Source organism: Lynx canadensis, chromosome A2, assembly GCF_007474595.2.
Source record: "Lynx canadensis isolate LIC74 chromosome A2, mLynCan4.pri.v2, whole genome shotgun sequence".
Lineage (NCBI taxonomy): Eukaryota > Metazoa > Chordata > Mammalia > Carnivora > Felidae > Lynx > Lynx canadensis.
Genome location: NC_044304.2, coordinates 14,290,376 through 14,315,721, shown reverse-complemented (window position 1 = coordinate 14,315,721; position 25,346 = coordinate 14,290,376). Strand labels below are relative to the sequence as shown.

The following is a 25,346-nucleotide window of genomic DNA, read 5'->3' as shown; positions in this document are numbered from 1 at the left end:
CTTCAGGCCGGGTAAGTAGGACCCGAGGAGCCAACCAGCACCCCCATCTTGCCTCCCCAAACCCAGTGCCTATACCGTGATGAGGTTGTGTTCAGGGAGACTGCAGGCCTCAATGTGGTCCTGGAGCAGCTGCTGCGAGAAGTTCTGATGCATCTGGGCTGCTTCATGGGCGTCTATGGCATTCCCACAGGCCTTGTTCAGGTCTAAGAGTGGGACACACACACAGGGTAGATTCATCTTGCCCTGTCACCACCCCCATGTCCTCCCTTTGGGTGTGGGTAGAGCCCTAAGGTCGAACCAGTAGGTTCCTATGTACCTGGCAGGTCACCTGCCCTGAGCCCTGTCTCAGGATCCGCAAGCCCACCTGCCAACAGTCTTCACACATGCCCTTCTGAGTTCCTGAGTCATGTTCTTGGAGGTGGGTGAGCAGCGTGGCCCACATGGACAGACACAAGGGCTGGTTGGGCAGTGAAAGCTCTTAGGGCTCCCTGTGGATATTGGGCCTCCCGGGGAGGGCGTGGCCAACCCTTAGGCACACAGGAACTCACTAGAGCAGGGAACCCAACACCCACTTCTGAGGCAGGAGGACTGAATAGGCCCACAGAGCCCACTGCAGACAGGAGCAGCTCGTCCTCTGTCTCTTCCAGGGGGCCCTGGGTGAGTCTCTGGACTTTAATAGCACAATCTGTAAACAGGGGAGCAGCAGTAACAACGCTGATGGCTGCTGAGAGCCCACTGGGCACCCAGAGCACCCTGGCCAGTACTGCCTGACGGACGACTGACACAGCCATTCAGGGGAAAGGAAACCAAGAATGAGGGGTAGGGCTTACAGCCCGATTCTTCACCCAGACTCCAAGAAACGGCTTTATGGAGAGACTGAACCGATCCTGTGTTGAGCCCAGTGCCTGCTGCCCCCAAACAGGATCTCCTGTGGAGCCTGAGTATATGCTGGAATTGGGGCTGTGCCCTGTAGAGACCCAGTCTAAGCAGAAGCTAAACAGGGCTTACCCGGTATCTTCTAGGCTTGGGCTCTCCCCAGTGGCCCTGATCTCTGGGAAGGGCTGGCTGTTGTACTCACCTCTCAGCAGGGCTGATGACCACAGCTGCACGGACATGTCTGGGATCTTGCTAGCCAGCTGCATGGCAGGCACCACCATGTTGTTACTCTCCTGTTGATCAAGAGCAACCAGGGAAGGGAGTGGGGGCTGGGGCCGGCAGCAAGGACAGCCTAGGACCCACCCATCACCCCCAGCCCAGGCTGTGCCCTCTTCCTGCTGACTGGCAAGTAAGCTCCTACTCCTACTTCAGGGCCCATTTCAAGTGACCTCTGAAGTACTCTTCTTCTTCTTCTTCTTTTTTTTTTTTTTTCAGAGAGAGAGAGAAAGGGAAGAAGGGCAGAGGGGCAATCTCAAGCAGGTGCCATGCTCAGCGCATAGTCCAAGGCAGGGCTCAATCCCACAACCCTGGGATCACGACCTGAGTCACAATCAAGAGTTGGACACTCAACTAACCGAGAATGAAGTACTCTTCAACACCTCAGGAAAAAATAAACTGCCCTCACTCTTCAACTCTGCATCTACTTCCTCACTGGGGCACTGTTGACTATGGACAAATCTACATGCTTTTGTCTTTCTCACTAGAACAAAAGGCACTGACAGCAGTCAGCTCTGGACCCAGATCAGGAGCCGACTAGAAATGCACATTCAGAGGTCCCAGGGCATGGGAGGAGGAAGCAGTCTGCTCTGGCGGGAGTGATGAGGACCGAAAGGATAAAGGAGGAAGGGAGGTTTCTCTGCTACATACAAGTCCACTCTTGTGGGAGGCTACCTGACACGCGGGGCTGTGGGACACCAGGGTATGTTAACTCTCCAACTCTGACTGAGTGGCTGTACAACACCACCCCCGCCCCCCTCAATGCCCAGCATGTGCTGAGAGTGGACAGGGGGCCATAAACACCCATACCTGACCCCAGGATGACTGGTACCACTGCTCTGACCCCCCTCAGCCTAGGGACCACAAGCTCTGCTGGCCTGAATGCTGGATTCAAGGTGACATGGGAGAACTCCCTACCTAACAGCTGCTGACAGACAGTTGCCATATAGCCAAGAGACCTACAAATCATCAAAAGCAACTCCTGAAGCCTAGCTTCAGCACAGACATGATCGGGTGAGACACGCCTCCTTACAGACACAAAAGCCCAATGACTTCACACTGTCCCATGGTTGGTACCTCAAAGATGAAGTTCAGGTGGGTCTCAAAGCTTTTCAAAACTGAATGAAGTCCTTCTAAGACCTCAGAATGCACAACAGAAGACAAAAAAACTACCGTATTCCTTTAGGCCTGGGGTTGGGCCTCTGTTTGGAAGCTGCCAGAAGGAGAGTACCCGTTGGCTCTCCTGGGCAAGCTCCCCCATGTCAGCTTGTGGCCCCACAGAATCTGGTATGAAAATGTGTGATTCTGACAGGTACTCTGTGTGAAGCTGCTCACGAACTCATGATGCTTGTGGACACTCTAAGCTGGCAGGCCCAGGTAGAGTTGGCTGTGTCTGGGTGTGTCTCCTTCAGACCTGGAACCACTTGAAGCCAGGCTTGGGTCTAAGGGTCCTTGGGGGGTCCCATGTCACTCCACATAGGCCCAGACACACAGGGAGCAGCGGAGGCTCCTAAAAAAGTTCTATAAGATGCCCCAGGATTGCCCCAAACATGAACCAGAGCTGCAGGTGAAAAGCTGCTTTGCTTACCCTGCCCCATTCAAGGTGGCTTCTGGAGACTTCAAGACAAATGAGAGCCAGTGAGGTCTGGTTCTAAGCCTGGGTCTGCAGTTTGGGACTGTGTGACCTTAATCTCCCCATCTGGAAAACGGGGTAATCACACACCGGGGTAATCACCACACTGAGACATGAGGTGGGCAGCCCACACTCAGCAGTGCCTCATGTTGAACTTGTTCCCCACGTGGCCCCTAAACACACACCAAGCCACTGTTCCGTGTGCTCAGAGGCTGAGGAATAGGCGGACAGGGTATTCAAGATGGAGCAGAGTTGCACTCTGAAGGGAGAACCCAAAGCTTGTCCTCTTCCTTTGGAGGTGGTGACGTCCCCAGTGTTCAGGCCATGGCCACCAGGACCTGAGATGCAGGGCCACAGCAAGTGCTTGTCATACGATTGTGGGGAGTGGGATGGGCCAAGGTTGTTAAAAATGCTCATTCTTAAAAAAAAAAAAAAAAAAAAAAAAATGCTCATTCTTAGGGAGCTCTAGGGTTTGATCAGAGGAACCCCTATGGGCCAAGACACATACCCTGTGTTAGCTAAAGTGAGGCTAACTAAACTACGAAGCAGATGCTGCTTCAAAATTCTTGTGGCCGCGAAGAAAACTCCCACCCAATGGTACAGAAAAAGACAAGATATTAAATTATGAAACAGCCTAAAAAACAAAACATATGCGTAGGCAGAGGCAGCTGGAAACAGCTAGAACACAGAAGACATGCAATCACTTCCTTCTTTGCTTCTCAGACTTTCTATCACGAACAGGTCACGTTAGATGACATGAACAAATACTATCTTAAAAAAACTAATCGCCTCATGAGGTCTACAGGTAAGAGGAAGTGACGATGTACACCCCAGATACTCCATCTGACTCAGACACTTAGAGTTGGCTGATCCCACTGGGGACCAGTCCCCAGGAGGCCATTCTAGGTAAGAATGAAAACATGGGGTGCCCTAGGCAAAATGGAGCCTAAGGTATCTGGCTGAGATGTCCACCCCCAGGTATTACCATACAGAAGGGAAATGTGCCCTCAGCCCTGCCAGCTCTGGACAGCCCATAGGGCTCTGACTAACCACTGCCTCTGCTTAACCACTGCCTGCATATGGCACTGGGCACATCTGTCTCACAGACCCACCTTTCAGGGATCCAAAGCTCCCCCAGCCCTGCTTCCCATGGTGCCAAGGTGCCCCTTCCTTCACAGAGCCTTGTGGAGCAGTGGGGAGTGGGCGGGTTACTGAGATAAAATCATGGAGGAGCACAGGATGCAAAGTGCTGCTGGGTGGTAGTCCGTAAGCACCGTGCCGGCCCCCAGCCTCTTGGCCCAGCCCCGGACACTCACTCTGTGGTTCCCCAACACATAGAAGATGTGGCCCAGAAGCACCAGGGAGCAGGCTGTGAGCCGGTTCAGGTCCTCTGCGTTGGACATCTTCAGAGTTTCTCGAAGAAATCGCCTATGCAAAAACAGATGCTAAAGCCCCATGGGGATGCCTCATCGGTAGGAAAAGGCAGCAGCAGCCCCAAGGCCCTGAGCAGAGCCCACCTTTCTTAGGGACAGAGGGCCTTGGGCACATACTGTCAGGGAGCAACACAGAAGGGCGTGGGGCAACCGGTCCTCTCCCGGTACTCACTTGGCCTCATTGTAGCGTCCCTGGAAGAAGGAGAAGAGCCCTCGCACATAGAAAGCTGCTGCTCGGAGGCAGTGTGAGCTGATGGGAGAGAGCAGGTGACACTTCGGTGGGATTTTTGTGAGTGCAGCAGGTTTACGAAGGGGAGTGGGAAGAGGGTGGGGAGAGAGGTACAGATACACAGGGCAGTTGGGTCCCCCCCAGCACTGGCACCACTTCAAGAGCAGAGAAAATATAAGACAATAGGTCAATGGGCACTCAGCACTGGGCCTTCCTACCTGACAGGGAAGCTATGGTCCGGATTGATCCTCTCCAACAAACTGTACAGCTGTGGTGGAAATGTCAGTTAGAATCATCTTGCATAAACATGAGAAAATTCAGCCTCAAACATCCACTAAATTGACTAGGGCTGCTTGCATCTTCCCAACCCAAACTTCACCCCAAATCCCATGCCTGAGTGAGGGGAGGGGTCAGGACCTACAAGGACAGATGAGGGCACTGTAGGAGACTGTACAGAGCTGTCTACTTCCTCACCCCCCTACCCGACAGGAATCATGGCCTCCAGTGTGAAGGACTGGGGTCCTCACACCCTCAACCTGCCCTGTGTCAGATGAAGGGGACGGGGGGGGGGGGGGGGGGGGAGTCAGGGCAGCTGCTTAGTCTCAGCCTCTGTATGGTCAGAGGGGCCCTGCGTGGAGGAGCGAGGTGGTAATATCAGCCCACATGGGTCTTGTGGGTTGGGGGTAGGCTTTATCTGGAGATGCAGGGATCCTGGGAGGCTCTGATAGGCAGCCATGTGACTGACTTCTTAGGTCCTCTCTGGCTGCTGAGAGGACAAGGGTCAAAGTGGGCTGAAGCTGCTCCCAGTGTCCCCATAGCACCTCCAAGAGGCAGACACTGAGAGGGCAAAGATCCTCCATGGGTCACCAAGTGTGACCCACGGAGGCCACTCCTGGCCCTATGATGACCCTGCCCATTGCTTCCTCACTGCTGGAGTGAGAAGTCTGGGCTTTCTCTGCTCCCTGCAGCCCAAAGCATCCAAACTAACCCAGAAGCTGGGAGGTCAGCTAAACTTTTTATAAACAAGAGATAAAATGAAAACCATGAAGGTAGAAAAGTAACTAAATCTGAGATACTCTGGAGGCAGGATGCCAGAGCTAGGAGGGGAGGCAGTGACCCTAGGGCTGAGGGGGGAATCCCAGGGCTAAGGGTTGCAGGGGGAACCTGGTGAGGGCACCTCTCCTGTGAGGACAAGCCCTGGGATCCCCTACCCCTCAGGAGGCTGGGTCATTAGGATAACCTCGGAGCACAGTGCAGAGGACTGCCTGCCTGAGCTATTGCTCCTTGGAAGTAAGCCATGAGGCCTCACTGACATTCTAGAACAGACAGCTCAGGTAGAATAAACTGGTTTTCTTCTGTGGGGTTCAATAAAGTTTGGCTCATTAAAAAAAATTTTTTTTTTTTTGGGGCGCCTGGGTGGCGCAGTCGGTTAAGCGTCCGACTTCAGCCAGGTCACGATCTCGCGGTCCGTGAGTTCGAGCCCCGCGTCAGGCTCTGGGCTGATGGCTCGGAGCCTGGAGCCTGTTTCCGATTCTGTGTCTCCCTCTCTCTCTGCCCCTCCCCCGTTCATGCTCTGTCTCTCTCTGTCCCAAAAATAAATAAACGTTGAAAAAAAAAATTTTTTTTAAAAAAAAATTTTTTTTTAACATTTATTCATTTTTGAGAGACAGAGTATGTGTAGGGGAGGGGCAGAGAAGGAGACACAGAGTCCAAAGCAGGCTCCAGGCTCTGAGCTATCAGCACAGAGCCTGACGCGGGGCTCAAACCCACCAACTGTAAGATCATGACCTGAGCCAAGGTCAGACGCTCAACCAACTGAGCCACTCAGGGACCTCAAATTTGGCTCATTTTTAACACGGAGAAGTGTTATTTACCTAGGAAACGTTCCTGTCCTAGACCTGGCCTGCCCCAGCCACACTTGCAACTCTGTGGGGGACACAAGTGTGATGCTTGCTGAAGAGTGGAAATGCTGGGGTTGCTGAGATCTGCTGGTGCCCAGGACAACCTCAACCCCACCACCCCCGGATAAGAGCTGAAAAGATACCAAACATGAAGCATGTCACCTACTACCTCTTGGTGTCTATTTCCTTCCCGTATATACACACTCGCCAGATTGGTCACGATGAAGGCCCACAGCTCCTGGTGGTTGGTGAGCTAGGACAGGACACATAGGCATTAGAGGGCCAGGCTGGGCAAAGCCACATCACACGAGGGCCACTCAGTGGCACAGGAGCCACCCAAGTGCTCCACAGCAACTAATCTAGAATCACTTTATTCCTTTCATTTCAGGCTTACCCCCCCTTGCCTGCCTCCTAAACCCCAGGAGCATATAGCTGTTAGTTCTTTTCACTATCAAACTGTCATCCACATTATAAGAAATTCAGGAAACAAAGGAAAACCAGCCACCCCTGATCCTGCCCTGAGAACACACTGCACTTTAGTCCATTTTCTGCTTGTTTCTTAGGTCTGAGACCTGGACAACCCCTCCTTCCACACTACAGCCAGTGACCCCTGGGACTCCAGTGTGGGCTGACACAGCAGAAGCACTTGCTGGTCCTGGGGAGGACATGCCAGGAAGGTAGCTGAGACTGTCAGAGACCAGAGATGCTGCTGATGGCTGGTAGTAGATGACCGTTGATCCCAGCTCTTCTTGGGAAATAAAAATGGTCAAAAGAGGGATCAATCTGAGCGACCCGAGTGTTACCCAGATCCTGGTTCCCAGCGGGGCTGAGAAAGCACAGCTGTGCAAGAGGCTGAGGATGCCTGGGAAATGCAGATCCCACCCACAGGACCCCAGCATGTGCCAAGGAGGCCCAGAAGGTCTTCTGATATGAGCAAAGACGCTCTGGTTTGTTTGTTGTAGGACCACAGGAAGAGCACGTGTCTGGGGCCAGGGGGTTTGAGCGTGTATCCTGGCTGCACCACTTCCCACGTGGCCTGTAGGAGAGCCACGCGGACTCCCTGAGGCACAAACTATCAAAGCAGCAGCAGCCACTTGTGGGAAGTAAGATGGGGAGGGAGAGGTGGAGAGAACTTCATGGGGCCGTGGGATAACTGCAGGCAACACAGGGCGCTGTGTGGCGGTGTCTTGGTACTGCAGTACAAGCTGACCAGGGCCCAGAGGAGTGGGCATAGATGGAAAGGCCCAGAAGGCCTTGGGAGCGGACACCACATCTACTCTCACACTCTGGCATGCAGCCAGAGGCTCCTAAACATTGCTAAGACAAGCAGTGGGGGTGGCGGCATCCACAGCCACACAGAGCATCTCAGAGGAGCAGCAATGCTGCCGAGCCCAACCCCAGGAGCAAAGAGACTGGCACAAGGGACAGAGCAGCGCTCCCCATCTGACAGGGCGCACGCAGCACCCCCAGCAACTTTACCCGAGTCACACAGCCACCCCCACATCCCAACATCTCTGCTTGGGGCTTCCTCGGTCCCCTGGGAGGAAGGTGTTGCTAGCCTCCTTTTCCTGTGAGGACATAGAGGCCAAGGTGGGGATGTGCTTATCTGGTCCTGGAATAAGGCAGGCAGACTGAGGCCTGGCACTGTGCTATCAACTCCCGGACCTGGGGGTTGGCGGGGGGCTGTCTCTGAAGGAGGACGTGGCACCAGCTTTTTCCCAGGGCACAGCGGGACCTGTCAGAGGCGAGAACATCGCCCCAGCGGAGCTCCCTTGTGACCTGCAGCACGAGGTATCCTCTGCTCCCAGTGCAACCAGGCTGCTGTAGGGTGAGGGCAGACCCAGCTTTGTGTCCCGGGACTGCTGTTGGGGTGGCTCCAGGGATCCCCTGAACCCTAACAAGTGACTCTGCATTTTCAGCTGTGACAGGAGCCAACACCAACCTGGCAGGATATCAGGAAGGCTGGGAATCAGGAGTGAAAGAGGCTGCACAGGCCACGGTACCAGTGGGCTCTGGGCTCTCCCTGGTGGCTGCCCTCCAGGTTAGTTGGGGAAGCCCCACCCAAGGCTAGCCAGAAGCCTCCTTGCCCACAGTTATCTCCTGTCATACTGTGCTGCCAGTGCCGGCCCTGATCCATCTGAGTAGCACAGATCCTGCCACGGAAAGCCCCGGCCCGTCACTGTCATGACCCGCATCAAGCTGCATGCTGTAGAGTGGCCCACTGGGCACGGTTTCATGCAGAGGATGTCCTCATCACCGACCACACCCGACTCCTCACTGAGAAGCACCGCCCGCCCCATGGAGTGAGGGCCGGCACCTTACCCGCAGGGCTGTGGTGAACTGGGCTTCTGCATTGTCCATGCAGTTGACAGAGACACAGTACAGGCCCTGGAAGAAGAAGGCATTGAGGCCCTGAAGCCACAGTTTCCCCAGGGCTGCACAACTAAACCCACAGGAGCCTGGTAAGTGACGACTGAGCCAGCTACATCTGAGCTTCATTCCAGCAAAGAGGCAGAAAGATGGCATGCTCAATTATTCCCTCCTCCCAGGACCTAGGTCAACTCAGACTTAAGATGCTGGTCAGAAAGAAGCCCGCCGGAAATCTTCTGGATGCTGTGTGGGGCGGCAGTCACGGGATCACCAACTGGAATGGGGCTGGGGGCAGGCAGCCTGGTGCACTCACCAGCAGCGTGTGCAGCTGTGCGGCGTGGTTGGAGAAGAGCCGGGGGGACTGCTGACACAGCTGGCAGACCTGGGAGATCTGTCGGGAAAGAGCATGCTCAACGTCACATGGCCTGTAACACAGGACCTGGTGTCCCAGCAGCATTTGGGAGACCCTCGAAGCCGACAGGTGTGCCCACATCCTACCTTCTCTAATCTGGGCACAAAGTCCCAGCAAAGGTGTCTGTTGTGAGGGCCAAGTGCAGGCCCAACCTCCTCGAGAATGGTGACCCTTGTCCATCACCACCACCTCTTCCTCTTTCTGCCATGTGTCTCAGCCACACAGCACCCTTACCTACTCAGGGCACCTGCTTCCTCTCAGGAAGATGAGCATCAGAGATTATGGATCAGGGCAGGAGGAGTGTTAGGATCACCGTCAGGGAACCCCAAATTCTCAGACCCCGTGTTCCCTGGGCATGCCTGCTTTTAGAGAAAGGACTAGTGATTTCTCTCTCTCTTTTTTAAAATTTTTCTTGTTTATTTCTGAGAGAGAGTGGGAGAGAGTAGGGGAGGGGCAGAGAGAGAGGGAGACACAGAATCTGGAGCAAGTTCCAGGCTCTGTGCTGTCAGCACAGAGCCCAACACAGGGCTCGAACTCACAAACTGCAAGATTGTGACCTGAGCCGAAGTCGGACCCTTAACTAACTGAGCCACAACCCAGGTGCCCCTCTTTCTAAGTAGGCTTCATGCCCAGCGCGGAGCCCAGTGTGCGGCTTGAACTCACATCCCTGAGCTGGGATCAAGAGTCTGACGGCTCAACCAGCTGAGCTACCCAGGTACCCAGAACCTTTGACTTCTGTATCATATTCTCTGATTAGTTGTGTCCATCAGGGTCATGAACTAACAAATTATAGTGAAACAAGCCTGGATATTCTGTTGACACACATTGGGCAAATTTACATTCTCCCAAGTGACGACTTCTGAGACGTGGCAAACTCCCAGTTTTCCCACCCGTGTGCGTGGCCTCTGGTGGCATTACCTCCTGCAGTGCAGTAGCCTTGTGTCCCGTGACAAGCCTACACATGATGATGTGCTCGAGCAGGATCACTTGGAAGGAGGACAGGATAGGGCTGCAGTCAAGCACTGGGGGTGAGAAGTGAGGGTGAGCACTCAAGGTACAGCTAGAGAAGAGACCCCAGGAGACTGACACAGAGCCTCCTGGGGACTTCACACCCTCCACCTCGCACCACACTGGCCCTGTGGCAACCCAGGTCTGAGCCCATCTGCTCTGCTGGGCACCAGCTCAGCACCAGCTCTGTCACCTCACTTGGTGCCCACTGCACCCTAAGAGCAAGGGGGCTCATCTCCTTCTCCAGGTGGGGAGACAGGCTCAGAGCCAGGTTTTAGTGATCAGAGTGTTCTAAGAATAAGAAATCCTAAGAGACTGGTCTTCCATCCTCACTCTACTCTGACCTAGGGGAGTGCTCAAGAGCACTCTGGACACAATGGTTCTAGAAATGTTGTAGGCCAGGAGATTGAAAGTGTGCAAAAAGGCCTCAGGCAGCAGTGAGGGAACCCAGCTATTGGCTTCCTTGAGAGGCTGCCCTCATACTGGAACCAGACAGCACCCACAGCCCTTTCCCAACTCATCTGGAGGGAAAGAACTGCCATTTTTGTGGGTTTTGATTCTACAGTCTTGAAGGCTCCTCCCCCAGTGGCACTTATGAGGGCACAGGAAGCAAATGAACAGATTAATAGGGGTGCTGAGCCAGCCATGGACACATGCAGCTCTCAGATTCTACTAGTCACAGGACCCTCGGTCCCACGAGATGGATTAGTTGAGCATCCAGGCAGAACCCAAGACCTCTAGAGGGCCTGCTATTGGTCAGTGAGATTGAAGCTCCCATCCCAGTCTCACCAAGTGTGATCCTCAGTCACAACACTGAGCACAGATAACAAAAGCAGCCGCCGACTCCTAACAGGCTCTGATGGGGACCCACTAGCCCTCACACTCATCTTAAGCAGTGGGGGGATAGGACAGAGATAGTACAAGACCCCTCCTGGCCACAGAATAAGGATCAAGCCCAGGCTTGGCCTGCTCTGCCCCATCCCAGACTGCCCCCATCTTCCTACTGGGTTAACAAGACCCATGGGGCAGGGACTCATGGTGACTGCTCAGCACTGCTGTCATTCTGGATTCTTCAGGCCAGCATAAGAGGTGGCACTCGTGCCACCCACCAGGGGGCGCTGTGGCTATGCAACCTGCCAATGGAACACAGCCCCACTGAGACTTACTCTTGAGCTTCTCCAGTTGCATGAGAGCTTTGTCTGTGTATTTCTGTGCCTTCTCCAGGTAGCCGGCCTGCATGGAGTGCATCACGGTCACCTGGCAACAAGACCAGACAGCAGCGGTCACTGTGACCCTCTCCTCACCACCCCCAGCCACCCTGGCCCCAGGCCTCTAGAGACTCACCAGGTAGACGAGCACACACATGTGCTCCTTGGGCAGCCAGTGGAAGAGGTCAGCAGGGTTGCTAGGCAGGATCTCATCGTCGTGCAGCGTGGAGATGGTCTGGATGCACTGCTGCAGCTGCTTCAGGCACGGCTTCACACTCTTCACCTGGAGCAGGCGAGTGGCACCACATGCCTGAGTGCCTGCCCACTCCCACCAGGTGCCAGGCCCCTCAGGACACAAGGCTCCCACAGTGGCGGCTAACCAGGTCTTGCCTGTCCAGCAACTTTTTAGCCCCCTCCTTCTAGGAGCCCCTGCTATGCTCACTACTTGCAGGAAGCCCACCCCCAGATTGGTCAGCCGGCTCTCAGGGAGCATGGTAGGACCAGGTAGGTCATCTATGGGACTAAGGCTTGGCCACCACCCGGTGCTGGGCCCAATACCAAGTCCTGTGAGAAGTCTGTCCAAAGACCGTGTTCAAATCACGTTTCTTCTTTCCTGTAGTAACCCCAGGAGAGAAGGACAGGGCTGGGGCAGCTGGTTATCCCAGGGGGTGGGAAGTGGCTACCTGGGAGTCCTGCAGATGCCATGGTTTGTACAGACTGGCCTCTCTGCACAGGGAAGCCCTGTCCCAAGGCCCCCACAGGCCATTTACACAGCCATCAACACCCCATGAGTGTCTGCTCTGTGTTTCTATGTGTTGAGTGTGGTGCTTGGCTCAACAGGCACAGCTGGGTGCAAGAGGGAGAACAAAGGAAGCCCTTCACCAATGAGACACCTACTCGGCACTTTCTGGGGCCTTCACAGCCACTAGGCTCCACCTGCGGCCTCCTAGGACACCAGAGAGGTCCTGCCTGTGGTTGGTCACTAGGACAGGGTGGGGAAGATGGAGTAGCACCCCCAAAAGGCTGAGACGTTCACCCATGCACAAATGCAGCTGCTCCTCGACCGCACGAGAATTACAGCTGATCCTGTCAGTCCCTACCTGAATGGCATAAAGCCGTCACCAGCTGGGGCAGGGGGTGGGGTGTGGACAGACACTGCTTGAGCACCCGCTGTGTGCCAGGCACCATGCCAGAATCCTCAGTTTATTCTCATGGATTCCCAAACTGCCCTTAGATGCCTTCGACTGTCCACGCACCGAGTGGACGTGTGCGCCACAAATACTCTTGCCATTATGCTGGGAACAGGAGACTCCCATTCTCGGAGTGCCCTCTGCTCACAGGGACAAAGCACTTGTGCCAGACCATGACAAGGTGTGGAGCAGAAGCTGAGCTCTCAATGACAGCCATGTCGTGTGGCTAGTGACAGGATGCAACCACAGAGGTGACATCTTGGCAGGAAGCCTACTCACAGCCTGCTCAATCCCCATCAGCCCTCACACGGGAGGCACTACGTACCTGCCCAGCATCCAAATAGTGGGTCACCTGGAGCACTAGGAAGAAGACACGCAGAGACTCCTTCTGGATGGGGTTCCCCTGCCAGTTCTCAACTATCTGTCCACAGAGGGTCAGCAGCGGGTGGACTTCCTGCAACTTGCGCTCCATCAGCAGCAGCTGGGGAGGGAGACGCAGGTGGTGGGAGCACCCCTTGGTGCACAGGGCTGCCCCCCTCCAGGGGACCACCAGCACCACAAAGAGGGCACAAAACAAACCCAGGTTGCCCCTTCCTTAGCACAAATCCCACAACCTGGAATCTGAGTTTCACTTCTGAACCCAGCAGGGGCACCAGGGGCCTCGGCCTTGCTGCAGCCCGCTGTACATGAGGGTCTGGGCCCCCAAGAGGGGCTGCACCATGGCAAGTGAGCAGGGCCTGGCTTCATGTCCTCCAACCAGCCCCACTCCACCCAGCCTTGACTTACCATCCCTTTGCTGAGCAGGAACAATGCCCTGGAAAAGAGAGGGTGAGTCAGTCTGTGGGGCCCTGGCATCTCCTGGGACGACTGTGCCACCCCAATGTTCATGGGGACCTAATGTGCCACTTCTGGGGATAATTAAGTGGATGACAGCAGTCCCTGGTGGTCTCCAGCCCCAGTGAGATGTGTTTTATTTACAACTGTTCTATTTTGCCCTATTTGATCTTTCTTTACTATTTTTGCCTGGTTTAGATGTTCATGAGGCTCAAAAGCCCAGAAGGCATAAACAGGTGCTCAGAAAGTGTAGAGGAGCAGAGTATGGAATGGCAAGTCTGCCATAATTTCACCCTGGCTGACAGTGTAGACAGGGCTTCTGTGTCAGTGGATGGCACTGGGCAGGGGGCAAGCACACAGGCTCAGGTGCCTGAACTCAAATCCACGCCTCTACTTCCTCTTCTGAACCCTTCAGATTCTCCTGAGGGTTAAAGAGATAAACTCAGGAAGCCCCAGGCACATCAGCAGCCTCACCACCCTGTCTCAACCCTCAGGGGGCAATGAGGCCAGGAGATTTTTATAGCCAACACTGAAACCTTTTTGTAACTTTCTAAATATGTGTGTACCGCTATCATAAGCGTAAAAATTATAAAATGAGCATGTTAAGAAATTTATTATTTTTGGGGCGCCTGTGTGGCTCAGTTGGTTAGGTGTCTGACCCTTGGTTTCGACTCAGGTCATGATCTCATGGCTTCGTGTGTTCGAGTCCCATGTTGGGCTCTGTGCTGGCAGTGTGGAACCTGCTTGGGATTCTCTCTCTCCCTCTCTCGCTGCCCCTCCCCACTCATGCTCTGTCTCTCTCTCTCAAGATAAATAAAAAATTTTTTAAAAATACTTATTATTTTTAAAGGTTTTATTTTTAAGTAATCTCTCTATCCAATGTGGGGCTCGAACTCACAACCCCAAGATCAAGAGTTGCATGCTCTTCTCACTGAGCTAATCAGGTACTCCAAGCTGTTAAAAAGTTGAGAACAGCCAAAATAACAGGGGAAGGAGCCGGGCCAGCCTGGCCTCAAACTCAGCTCCAAGGTGCCTCAGCATGCTAGTGTGGGGCAGGGGCTGCTGCTTTCAGGAATCCCTGTGGTCGTACAGGCTCCCAGGCCCCCAGTTTGTTCAATATCAAAGTCTCCTTCCTGACAGTCTTGGCAGAATCCCTGTGTGTTCCAACTGACACCCCATCAAGTAGGTGCCATTCCTCCCATTTTCTGGGTGAGGAGATTGAGGTGGGGAGGTCACAATCACATAGCACAACAGATGCTGATGCTCCAGGCCACCACACCATTCCTTGTTGTCACTTCATGGCAGGCAGACTGTAGGGTCTACACCCAGGTCACCCACCCAGGCCGCCTGTCCACAGTGGCACAGAAGCCTGTAAGGAGACACTCTAGAGAGAACATGTAGAGTGTTCAGCTGTCCCCATGCCCTGTAGGGCCTGTCACCATGAACCTAGTGATAGCTACAGCACAAGGGGGGCAGGGAAGGCCAGGAGTGTGGGGCCAGGGTATGTGACAGCCACCATCTCAAGGCAGGGTAGCCAAGAGTCCAAGACAGCCTAGGGGGAACTGAGTGGCTCCTCTCGGGCACTTTCAAGTCTAGAGCTCAAAGAATAGAGTTGGGAACAGCTGTTTCCCAACAATTCCATGGGGTAAGATCAGCCTTGTGAAACTTAACTTTCCAGAACCCCAATGCATACAACAGAATAAGAGCACTGTTGTCTGTGCCTGTCTACTGCAGAGGGCTCTTCTCTTCAACAGGAAAAGAGGCAGACAGACCGGACACCTTCATGGAGGGTACACAATGAAGCACCAGTGCCCTCTGACCCCTGATCCCAAGGCACCAGTCTCCAGACCTTGGTCTAAGCAGTTCTGTGGGTAACATGAACCTACGTCCCCTCTTTTACACGAACGTCCACTCATTCTATCTCCTGTTGTACATCTAAAAGCTGGGACACTGGGGCTGCCCACAGGCACTGCCAAGCACATCATCTTTTGGGAGCACTGCTCTTGCATCTGTGCCAGAAAGGGGCCAGCCCAGCACATCATACGAACACTTTTTATTTTAAGAGACACTACGTTCTTGCAAGCACTGAGAATGCGGGCTGCTCTCCCCTTGTCAGTAGCTTCTCCCCTCCAACTTCATAAATCGATGGGGCAAGAGATGTCTGGTGCTGCTTTAATCGCCACATTTTTTTACTATGCACCAAAGTGATCCCTCTTTTGAGCCAGAATGCCAATTCTCTTTGCTGTCCAGGACAAGATAGCCAGCTGTTTCCAAGGGGGAGAGGAGTGTGGATAGAGGGTGCCTACCGTGTATACTCAGATCCCACAACTCGGGCATACTCAGCCCCCACGCCCAGGAGGTCGCAGGCTGACACCAGGTCCTTCTCAAGCGTGTGCAGTTGCTAAAAAGGAGAGAGAGCAATGACGCTTACTTTATAGCACCTACTACCTGACCTCAGTGCTCTGTTGGTAACTTAAAACTGAACCTCCCCACACCCCAACAAAATTGTCTTAATGTCAGCTATGAGCTAAATCAAATTATCTCATCACATTAATTGCTTTGGGTACAGAACTCCACTTCACCTACAGTGTACCTCATTTAAGCTTAACGGCTCACAGAGCCAGCAGTTAATACTTATGGGCATAGACCCCTAAGACTTTGTGAGTGTGTCTGTGTGCTTTGCAGATTGCCTTTGGGGGCAGTCACTAGGGAGGTGGCCAGAGGAGCCCCAAGCAAGGAGGGACTCCCTCAGGTATTAAGTGCCTATAGATGTTTCAAACAGAGAGGCTTTAACAGGTTCAAAGGAAGGTACACTTGCAGGGCCTTGGTCAAGAGCTTGGGTTCCTACATGCATGTGGTGCCCAATGACTCAGGTGACTCACAGTCCGGCTGTACAGGCAGGTGACAGGGCTGTGTCATGAAGGGTAGGTGAGAGCAGCCTGGGGGGCAGGGAGGTTCTGAGACAGGAGAGACTGGAATCCAGCCAATGAGGGGGAGGTATGGGCAGAGCCCACCACAAAAGAGGTGTCCCTCACAGTAGAGCCTACTGCCCTTCATCTTGATCCCCAGCTGGCAGGCCCCTCCACTGCAGCCAGGAAGGCCCAGCCTAGAAAGCCCCCAACCAATTGAGTGTCTCAGAATACAGGGACGACCTATATCTGGGGAGATGAAGGGAGGACCTTCACGGAGCCCAGGTTTGACTCAGGCATTCATTGCCCAATAGGTAAGTGGCAATCTCAGCTCAGTCCTTACAAAACACAGTGGGCTACTGGCAAGAAATGCTCCCCAAATTTATTTTTATTTAAAAAAACTTTAAAGTTTACTTATTTATTTTAATGTTTTTATTTATTTTTGAGACAGAGAGAGACAGAGCATGAACAGGGGAGGAACAGAGAGAGAGGGAGACACAGAATCTGAAGCAGGCTCCAGGCTCTGAGCTGTCAGCACAGAGCCCAACGCGGGGCTCGAACTCATGGAGTGTGAGATCATGACCTGAGCTGAAGTCGGATGCTTAACCGACTGAGCCACCCGGGCGCCCCAAGTTTATTTATTTTTGAGAAAGACAGAGACAGTGTGAGTGGAGTAAGGACAGAGAGAGAGAGAGGGAGAGACAGAATCCCAAGCAGGCTCCACGCCACCAGCACAGAGCCTAATGGGGGGCTCCAACTCATGAATCCGTGAGATTATGACCTGAGCCAAAACCAAGAGTCGGATGCCTAACCGACTGAGCCATCCAGGCGCCCCTCCCCATATTTAAATGAACACAGGCCAAATGAAGCACCAGGAGAGAGGGGAACATGAAGACAAGGCCCTGTGTCAGCCCCCAGGGGGATGGACACTCCCACCATCACCTTAGGTGCTGGCTGTTTGGGGGTGGGGGTACTGCCAAGGACGGAGGCTGGTTAGCAGGTAAAAGAAATGTCCCTGTGTCCCTACCCATGCAGTGCAGCAGCTTGAGGAGGGTCTGTGTGTCCTGGAGTTTGTTATTTGTACTTGGGGCACACCTGCCCCAAGGTCACAGCCCCTGCTGGGCCCCCATGCTTCTTGGCTGGGTCCATGGTACTCACAGCAAGTTGGAAGAGCAGGCGGCAGTGCCAGTATGGAGTCTGCTGTGAGATCTGGATCGCTTTCCGCAACAGTGGCTTTGCTGTGTCTACAGAATTCTGAAAGGAAACAGTCAAGTTTGGGAAGGAAAAAACAAGCCGGCAAGCAAGCTGGATTCCTTATGCAGCAGCTGTGGCGCCAGAAGGCCACTCCTGTTCACGCTCACCAAAGGATCTGTGGGTTGCCAATTTACTTTATTAAAAGAAGAAAAGATTTTATTGGACTCACTGGCTGGGAAGTTTTTGCATTGCTCTTAAAATAACTCCTCATTCAACTAACTTTAGTCCAAAATCCCGAACAGTCAAATTAGACGACAAATTACCATCTTTCCTGTTCTACAACCAGAGAGAGGGGCCAGGGATGTGAAATATGTAGTCCCTGCTGCCCAGGGAGCCTCCCACGTGACTGCTCAAAGTGAGGAAAGGTGATTTTCAGCTATGCCTGAGATCACAACCAGGTTAAGAAGGCATATGGACTTGTTAGGAACTAATCACCTTAAACCTAGGAACGAGGCTGTTTTCCAACAGTCTTTGGTAAAAAGATTTTGCTGCCTTTCATTAGCAGGTGACGACTCATGGATGCTCTGTGCCAGGGCACCGGAGGTAGAAAAGTAATGGGAAGTATTAAAAGCCAGCAGAGAGGCCACTCCTGAGAGCCACAGTTTGTCATTGTGCCTTTACTACAGGGAAAGTGACTTTGCTTTCAGAAACCTTGTTCTTACCTCTTGACAGTACAGCTCGGACAAAAGACTTGCTGCTTCAAACTTAACATCTTCAAACTGCTGGATCTAATAACATCCAGTTAAGGAAGGAGAGACACTGCAAAGTGGTCAGTTTACAAGGGCCACAACTCGGGGTTCTTATGTTACAGCGGCTGGTGGGAGAGAAACATCCTTGCCTGTTCTGAAACCTCAAGTTCACGTTCTCCTCCAGCAGTCCCTAGTTTTGGTGCCACCTGGGTGCAGAGCTAGCTGATAGGACATACAGAGGAGCATGGCACCCAGGCATGCCATGCTGGTCCATAAGGGTGGCCACATCGAAGAAGGGATTCTTTAGGTGGGGCAAAGCCTAAAACTCTGGGGTGCTTTATGGGGGGGGGCGTTCAAGTTTGCAATACAATCTTTATTATTATTATTTTTTTCAAATGGAGCTTTCCTTAAAGGGAACAGTACCAACAGGAAAAGGATACTTGCTGCGATATCAACCACTGAAAAGAAAAAGAAAAAAGAATTAATTCTCAAACACTTGATGCCTGCTTACTGGCTCCACTTCAGGGTTTACACAGGTCGTCCTGTCACCAAAATCTCCAGGTGCTCAGTTAAGGGGGAAGGTGACCTGCTCGGCCTGAAAGGATGGGAAAATGAGCACCTGCTCCTCCTTCGGACAGCAGTTTTCTGTCCTGCCAGCCTCCAGAGTCAGATTTGGAGCCCCCTCCCACCAAAGCAGAGATGCTTCAGGAGTATAGACAGCCCCGCTGTACCACTCACTGCAGTACACTGACAGCTGGCAGACAGTGACACAAGAAATCAGTTACAACTGGAGAGTGGGTCTGCAGGTGTCAGTCCTTCCTGAAGCAGTGACACTTACAAGATGCTTATGGGGGCGCCTGGGTGGCTCAGTCAGTTAAGCGTCCAACTTCGGCTCAGGTCATGATCTCGCGGTCCGTGAGTTCAAGTCCCGTGTCAGGCTCTGTGCTGACAGCTCAGAGCCTGGAGCCTGTTTCAGATTCTGTGTCTCCCTCTCTCTCTGGCCCTCCCCCGTTGATGCTCTGTCTCTCTCTCAAAAATAAATAAATGTTAAAAAAAAAAAAGATGCCATGGACATCTGGGTGCCTTGGTCAGTTGAGTGTCTGACTCTTGATGTTGGCTCAGGTCATTATGTAGTGGTCGTGAGATTGATCCCTCTCCTTCACTCTCTGCCCCTCCTCTGCTTGTGCACACACACGTGCTCTCTCAAAACAAATGAATGGACGTTAAAAAAAATCTTCCACTTTATTTTTTTTTTAATTTTTTAATGTTTATTTATTTTTGAGAGAGGGAGAGACAGAGCACAAGTGGAGGAGGGGTAGAGAGAAAGAGGGAGGCACAGAATCTGAAGCAGGCTCCAGGCTCTGAGCTGTCAGCACAGAGCCCGATGTGAGGCTCGAACCCATGAACCATGAGATCATGACCTGAGCCGAAGTCGGACGCTTAACCGACTGAGCCACCATGGTGCACCAAAAATCTTCCACTTTAAAAGATGCTTGGAAATGAGCAAAGCTAGCCTCAGAGTGGACACAGGAGAGCTCCAAGAAGGAGTGGTGTGGGCAAAATCCAGCCAGAGGATTGTGGGGACAGTTCTAAGACCTGACCTCACTGTTCTTCTCTGCTGGCACACACACCAGCACAGGGTTCAGATGACATGCTCCCACTTGGAGACTGCTGTGCCCTGCAGTTCCACGTTCCAACAGGAGGCACTGGTGAGGGTGTGCATGGGCCAGTCCACCACATGAACTACACCAACCACACTCTGTCAGACCACCTAGGACCCAAGCATGCAACTGACACTGTCCTTGCCGACCCACTCATCCTACATTCAGAGTCTTGGCGACTGCTGGCGGGAGGATCCAGCGCCGAACAGAAGACCTTGACTCACTATGCTCTGTGGGAGAACAGTGTGTGCATGGATGACAGCCTGGGTTGGGCCTTGAGGGTGATGGTGTAGAAAGTGAGGGGGAGGTGTCCCCAGGCAAAGCGGGAGTGGGAGATGCCCCAGGCAGAGGAGAACCCATGAAAAAGACGGAAGGCAGGAAGGTGAGGCTGGAAGGCCCAATGGATCTCTGTACCATTAATGTGGCAGCCCTGCCTATGGATCAAAATGCCCCAATATCATTCCTGGAGCCTATCTCAGTCAGAGTCATAAAACAGAAGCACCTAATCAGATCTGGGTTTAAGAGCACCTAGAGACAGCAAAGAGAATGCGAAGGGAGGAAGAGGGGCCCAAGGGGCCGCTGGTCTTAGGAACAGAGATGCCTCTGGGCCTAGGGTGAATGGTGGTTAGGAAATCGCAGAGCAGGGAAAGACTTGGAACTGCCTCTGACACCAGCTGCCTGCAAAATATAGGTAGGCCAGAAGGAGGCACTGTGGGAGCAGGTGAAAGGAATGGAGACCAAAAAAAGCCCCAGCACTACTGACAGGGGTCCTTCCTGACACACATGCACGTACACACATGTAGAGCCCAGGCAAAAGGCTTCCTGCAGCCAACTTGCGTGTCCCCTCCCAAGGCCCCCCTGCAGCAGGGACAGAAGGGGCTCAGGGTTCCCATGGAGGCCAGGCCCGTTTCAGTCAAACGGGTGACGTCAATGGAGCCAATAAATACAGAAGTCGGGGTGTGCTTTCTATAGAACCACTTCCTCCCCACAGGGAAGGTCAGCGTAGCAAGAGAGGCTCCTGAAGGCCACCAGTTGGAAGGAGAGGGCAAACCAGTGGAGGAACCTGTGTGACTGGAGACATGGTTGGGCTGGGAGAGCTACAAGACTGGCCCTTGTCAGGGCAACTCAGTCACTTTCCCCGGACTGTCAGTCAAACAACTGTCAAGGAACAAATGGCTTTACTTTTGTGTCTTTGTAACACTTGCAACATAGATTCACAAACCAGAAATTAATGTAGACTTCAGAAAACACACCTCACAATTGAAGTACAGAGGATACCTTATCTAAGGCTCCTATTTTATACAAAGTTGCTACCCCATCTATATTTTATGGCGTAATGCTAAAAAATAGCTTTATATCTCCTGCCTCATGACGGGAAAGAAGCCAAAGTCAGAGCCTCTCACTGCTGGGCAGCCTGCAGGTGCCGGACAGGGATATAAACTAACATATTAGAAATTCCTGAGGTCACCTTGGGGCTCTCAGGGTAAGTGAGGGGCACCACAGAATCAGTACAAGCTATGAGGGGTGGAAGAGCTTGAATGAGCATCTCTCTCTCATGCCTGAAGATTCCATCCAGGGCTAAGAGAGTGTCAAGGCTTCTTGTACCTCAAAATACAGATACATTTTTTAAATCAGGTTTTTAAACCACAAAAATGTACAGAAATAGTTATCAACTGCAACTCCTTTGGGATGGAAGCTCAGCACTTAGAAGCCAGCCTGCCTCTTTCTGCTGTGTGACCCTGACTAGGAGAAACCCCTTAGCAATGTCACTGACAAGTTGGAAGTGGTCCCTACCTCATGGGTTTGTTGAGGATCCAATGAGACAGTGTCCCCAAGAAGACCACATGCAGAGCCTGGCATGTAGAAGGTGGCAACAATACTTCAGTGATTCCCAAGCAGGAAGAGGAAGAATCAGGGGTTGGAGGGGAGGCAGGGGACGAGTTGGTGGAACCGTGAAGGGATGGTTCCTAGACAGATTTCACATCCTGAATTCAGAGGAGACAGAGAGTGAGAGTGAAGAAAATAGAAATGAAAACAGGAGGAAGCACAGACCACACTCTTCCATGAAAATGCTTAACGCCAAGCTCTGCAAATACACTTTCTGCACAAGGTTTTGCTCCCAGCGATGGGGCATGGAATTTGGCAGGACATGATGCTGAAGGATGAAAGATCTGCTCCAGCCATGCCTGCTGATGAAAGGCCCAGAACTAAGTCCTTTTGGGCCTTAGAAAGGGAAGCATTTAATCACTTGCTGAGAAGGTAAACCAGAGATTCTCAGGTTAAACCTGGAAGTGGGGGAGCCTGGGTGGTTGAGTCAGTTAAGTGTCTGACTCTTGGTTTTGGCTCAGGTCGAGATCTCACGGTTTGTAGGGTGGAGCCCTGTGTTGGGCTCTGTGCTGACAGCATGGAACCTGCTTGGTATTCTCTGTCTCTCTGTCTGCCCTTTCCCCACTCGTGCTTGCTCTCTCTCTCTCTCACAAAATAAATTAAAAACAACAACAATAACAACAACAAAACAAACCTGGAAGTGGAATTAACAGGCATCTGGATGACACAGTTTGGAGCTACTTTCTAAGTCAGGTAAGTGAAACCACCACTGAAAAGCAGCTCCACTCCAAACTCAAAGAGTAAGCAAATATGGCATGGATGTGGGATACCACAGTCAAAACAAATCACTGTATAATGAATGACTACCTAGATTATAGAAAATAATGCACAATTCATTCCAGAGAAGCAGCATTTATTCCTCCGTGGCATTCGAATCAGCAAAGTCTAAGGATGATGCTGCATTTCTTGACCAAAGAATAAAGAGGAAATGTGATCAAAAGCTTAGTTAACGGGGTATAGATCTACATCTAAGTACAGACACAAAGATTCTCCTGACTCCGCAGAGGATGTGCAAATGACTGAAATGGGACTGTTTGCTGGAACAACGGTGTAAAAATTAGGCCAGCGAAGACTGAAAATATACCCAAGAATAGGTGTTCAGCAAGAGGAAATCCCAGGTGAAAATGAAATGACAAGGAATACAGTATGAAAGAACCTGCAGAAGACAACTTCACACATTCTCTAGCCAAGAGATTTCTCAGGAAAGAGACATCTCTTATAATCATGAACTGGGACCAGGAGTCCCAGAGCAGCCCAAAATTCTGGTAACACACACACACATCACTGCCAAAACCATAATCTAAAAGGGGAGACTCTCAGGTGAAGTGTCCAGTCATGCACCATAAGAGCTACAGGAGTTGTTGAGCAGACCCAGGGAGTGAAGAAGCCAGCAGGGGCTCCAAGGGCCCATAGAGGCAGGAACCAATGAGAGACCAACAGCTGTGACCTCAAAGAAAGCTGCTGAGGGGCGCCTGGCAGGCTCATTTGGAACAGCACGCAACTCTTGATCTTGGGGTTGTGAGTTCAAGTGCCACGCTGGGTGTAGAGATTACTTAAAAATAAAATCTTGAGGAAAAAAAAAAAGCAAGCAAGCTGCTGAGCAAAGGGAGAAACAGCCTCCATACCTTTGATGGAAACACTTAATGGAGGATTCTTCCAAAGTTGTTCAGTTGATGAAGCCAATGGGGATGTTATAGGTTTTCTACACAGGTTACAAATGCAGTTGAGGCAGTTAGATGCTGACAGTAAGCAAACAGAGGATAAATAACCTAACTTTGTGTTAAAAAAAAAAGTGATTACCAGGGAGATTGGGGATTTCTCAGAGAGAAAGCAAAAGATGTGAAAATAACAGGGAAGCTGAATGTGGTACTAAGTTTAGGTGGGATTGTCTCTCTCTCCCTCTCTCTGCTCCTCCCCTGCTCTCTCTCTCTCTCTCTCAAAACAAATAAATAAACACTTAAAAAAAAAAGTTTTACCTAAAGCACTCATAAGTTAGAGAAAACGTGTTCAGAAAATAACAGCAAGAGGAATGATCAAGGAGAAAATAGTCACAAAATACTGCAGTCATTTATGTTAAGATAAAAAAACAAAAAGGTTTTGGGGCACCTGGCTGGCTCAGTCAGTGGAGCATGCAACTCTGTATCTCAGGTTTGTGAGTTCAAGCCCCATGTTAGGGGTAGAGTTTACTTTAAAAAAAAAAAAAAAAAAAAAGCTTTTTGATACTCTGTGTTGGCTCCCTGAAAAGAAACTGGAACTTCTTTGGCCATTTACTCTTCAGAACTAGAAACAAACCACTTCTAAAAGAAGAATATATTCCGATTTTTTTATTGAGCGAGTCTGGGTAAGAACGAGTAAAAGTTGATAGCACCCTGATTTGGGGGAAATCACAGGACCAATAAAGAGCGAAGATAAAGAAAGCATGCTTATGTTGCAACACAATAGGAGATAACATACAATTGCAGAAAGAAAACAGCATGGAGAACAGCACTTTAACTGAAATCTGGACAAATTCCCAGCTGGGGATACACCCAACAGAAAGGAAGGGATTTCCAAGTATAATGTCAGTGTGAGCTACAGAGGCGACCTTGTGGCTCTGTGGAAAACCCCACAAGATTCAGGTTCTGTAAAATCAAGGGAAGGTGCTTCACAAGCATAAGGGTTTAAATGATGGGTCCAAAAGCCCAGTGGCTACAAGGAAGTAATCTGAGGCATGGCTGCTTCCCCTGCACAGCACTGGGTGGGCAAAATGGGACCACATACACAGCAACTATGAACCACTGCTAGAAAAAGAGTGAATGACCCTTGAGCAAGGAAGGTGGCAGAATTTGTTGTTAATCCAGAGAAGAGAGCTTTAGAACCTCAATTCACTGAAGGCACTGGGCCACCAGGCCTAAGCAGTCAGTCTCCAGAACCCCCACACCTAAGGAAGTCTGGGGCTTCATCTAATCTCAGCCTCATCACCGCCTAGGAGAGACCTTACACTATCCAGTCACAGGATCGACCTGACATCCTGAGTTGTTCTCCAGGTTTGCTTTCCCCATCCCATTCAGGCCTTTACTCAAATGTCACGCCTACAAATAGACTTTCCCACTACCTCTGCCAAAAAAAGCTCCCCATCAACTCCATCTCTTCACCCTGGACCATATTTTCCACGGTTCTTCTACCAGTGCCTAACCTTTTACTACATATTCAATGTTTGTCTTCTTTACTAAAACATAAGCTCACGTTGACAGGGACTATTTTAGTCATCCCTGATCCATAGCCCTTAGAATAGAGCTTGGCACCTGATGTGAGCTGAATATCTGCTGAATGAATAAAAGGGAAAAAAAAAAAACAAAAACCTAGGGGCGTCTGGGTGGCTCAGTCAGTTAGGAGTCCGACTCTTAGTTTCTGCTCAGGTCATGATCTCACAGTTTGTGGGTTCGAGCCCCACATCAGGCTCTGCACTGACAGTGTGGAGCTTGCTTGGGATTCCCTCTCTCCCCCTCTCTCTATGCCACACCCCTACTCGTGCTCTCTCTCAAAATAAACACCAAAAAATAATAATAAAGGAAAAGAAAAAGAAAAAGAAACTTC

The 25,346-nt window shown here is 51.6% G+C and overlaps 1 protein-coding gene across 2 annotated transcripts in view; it reads right to left on the bottom strand.

Moving 5' to 3' along the window:
* MAU2 (MAU2 sister chromatid cohesion factor) overlaps positions 1 to 25,346 on the bottom strand; it is a 30,591-nt gene that overhangs the window by 3,239 nt on the left and 2,006 nt on the right. The window contains exons 2-18 of one of the 2 annotated variants that reach the window (XM_030305282.1): positions 18,663 to 18,680; positions 18,196 to 18,261; positions 17,438 to 17,533; positions 15,677 to 15,771; positions 13,323 to 13,350; positions 12,862 to 13,017; positions 11,483 to 11,629; positions 11,305 to 11,395; positions 10,049 to 10,152; positions 9,032 to 9,109; positions 8,671 to 8,736; positions 6,515 to 6,601; positions 4,666 to 4,715; positions 4,391 to 4,468; positions 4,102 to 4,213; positions 1,079 to 1,169; positions 76 to 203 (exon numbers count right to left, since the gene is read on the bottom strand). In XM_030305282.1, the coding sequence (XP_030161142.1) occupies positions 76 to 203; positions 1,079 to 1,169; positions 4,102 to 4,213; positions 4,391 to 4,468; positions 4,666 to 4,715; positions 6,515 to 6,601; positions 8,671 to 8,736; positions 9,032 to 9,109; positions 10,049 to 10,152; positions 11,305 to 11,395; positions 11,483 to 11,629; positions 12,862 to 13,017; positions 13,323 to 13,350; positions 15,677 to 15,771; positions 17,438 to 17,533; positions 18,196 to 18,261; positions 18,663 to 18,680 (1,491 nt within the window). The remainder of the gene's footprint in view (positions 1 to 75; positions 204 to 1,078; positions 1,170 to 4,101; positions 4,214 to 4,390; positions 4,469 to 4,665; positions 4,716 to 6,514; positions 6,602 to 8,670; positions 8,737 to 9,031; positions 9,110 to 10,048; positions 10,153 to 11,304; positions 11,396 to 11,482; positions 11,630 to 12,861; positions 13,018 to 13,322; positions 13,351 to 15,676; positions 15,772 to 17,437; positions 17,534 to 18,195; positions 18,262 to 18,662; positions 18,681 to 25,346) is intronic. The other variant, XM_030305292.1, reaches the window with a different exon arrangement.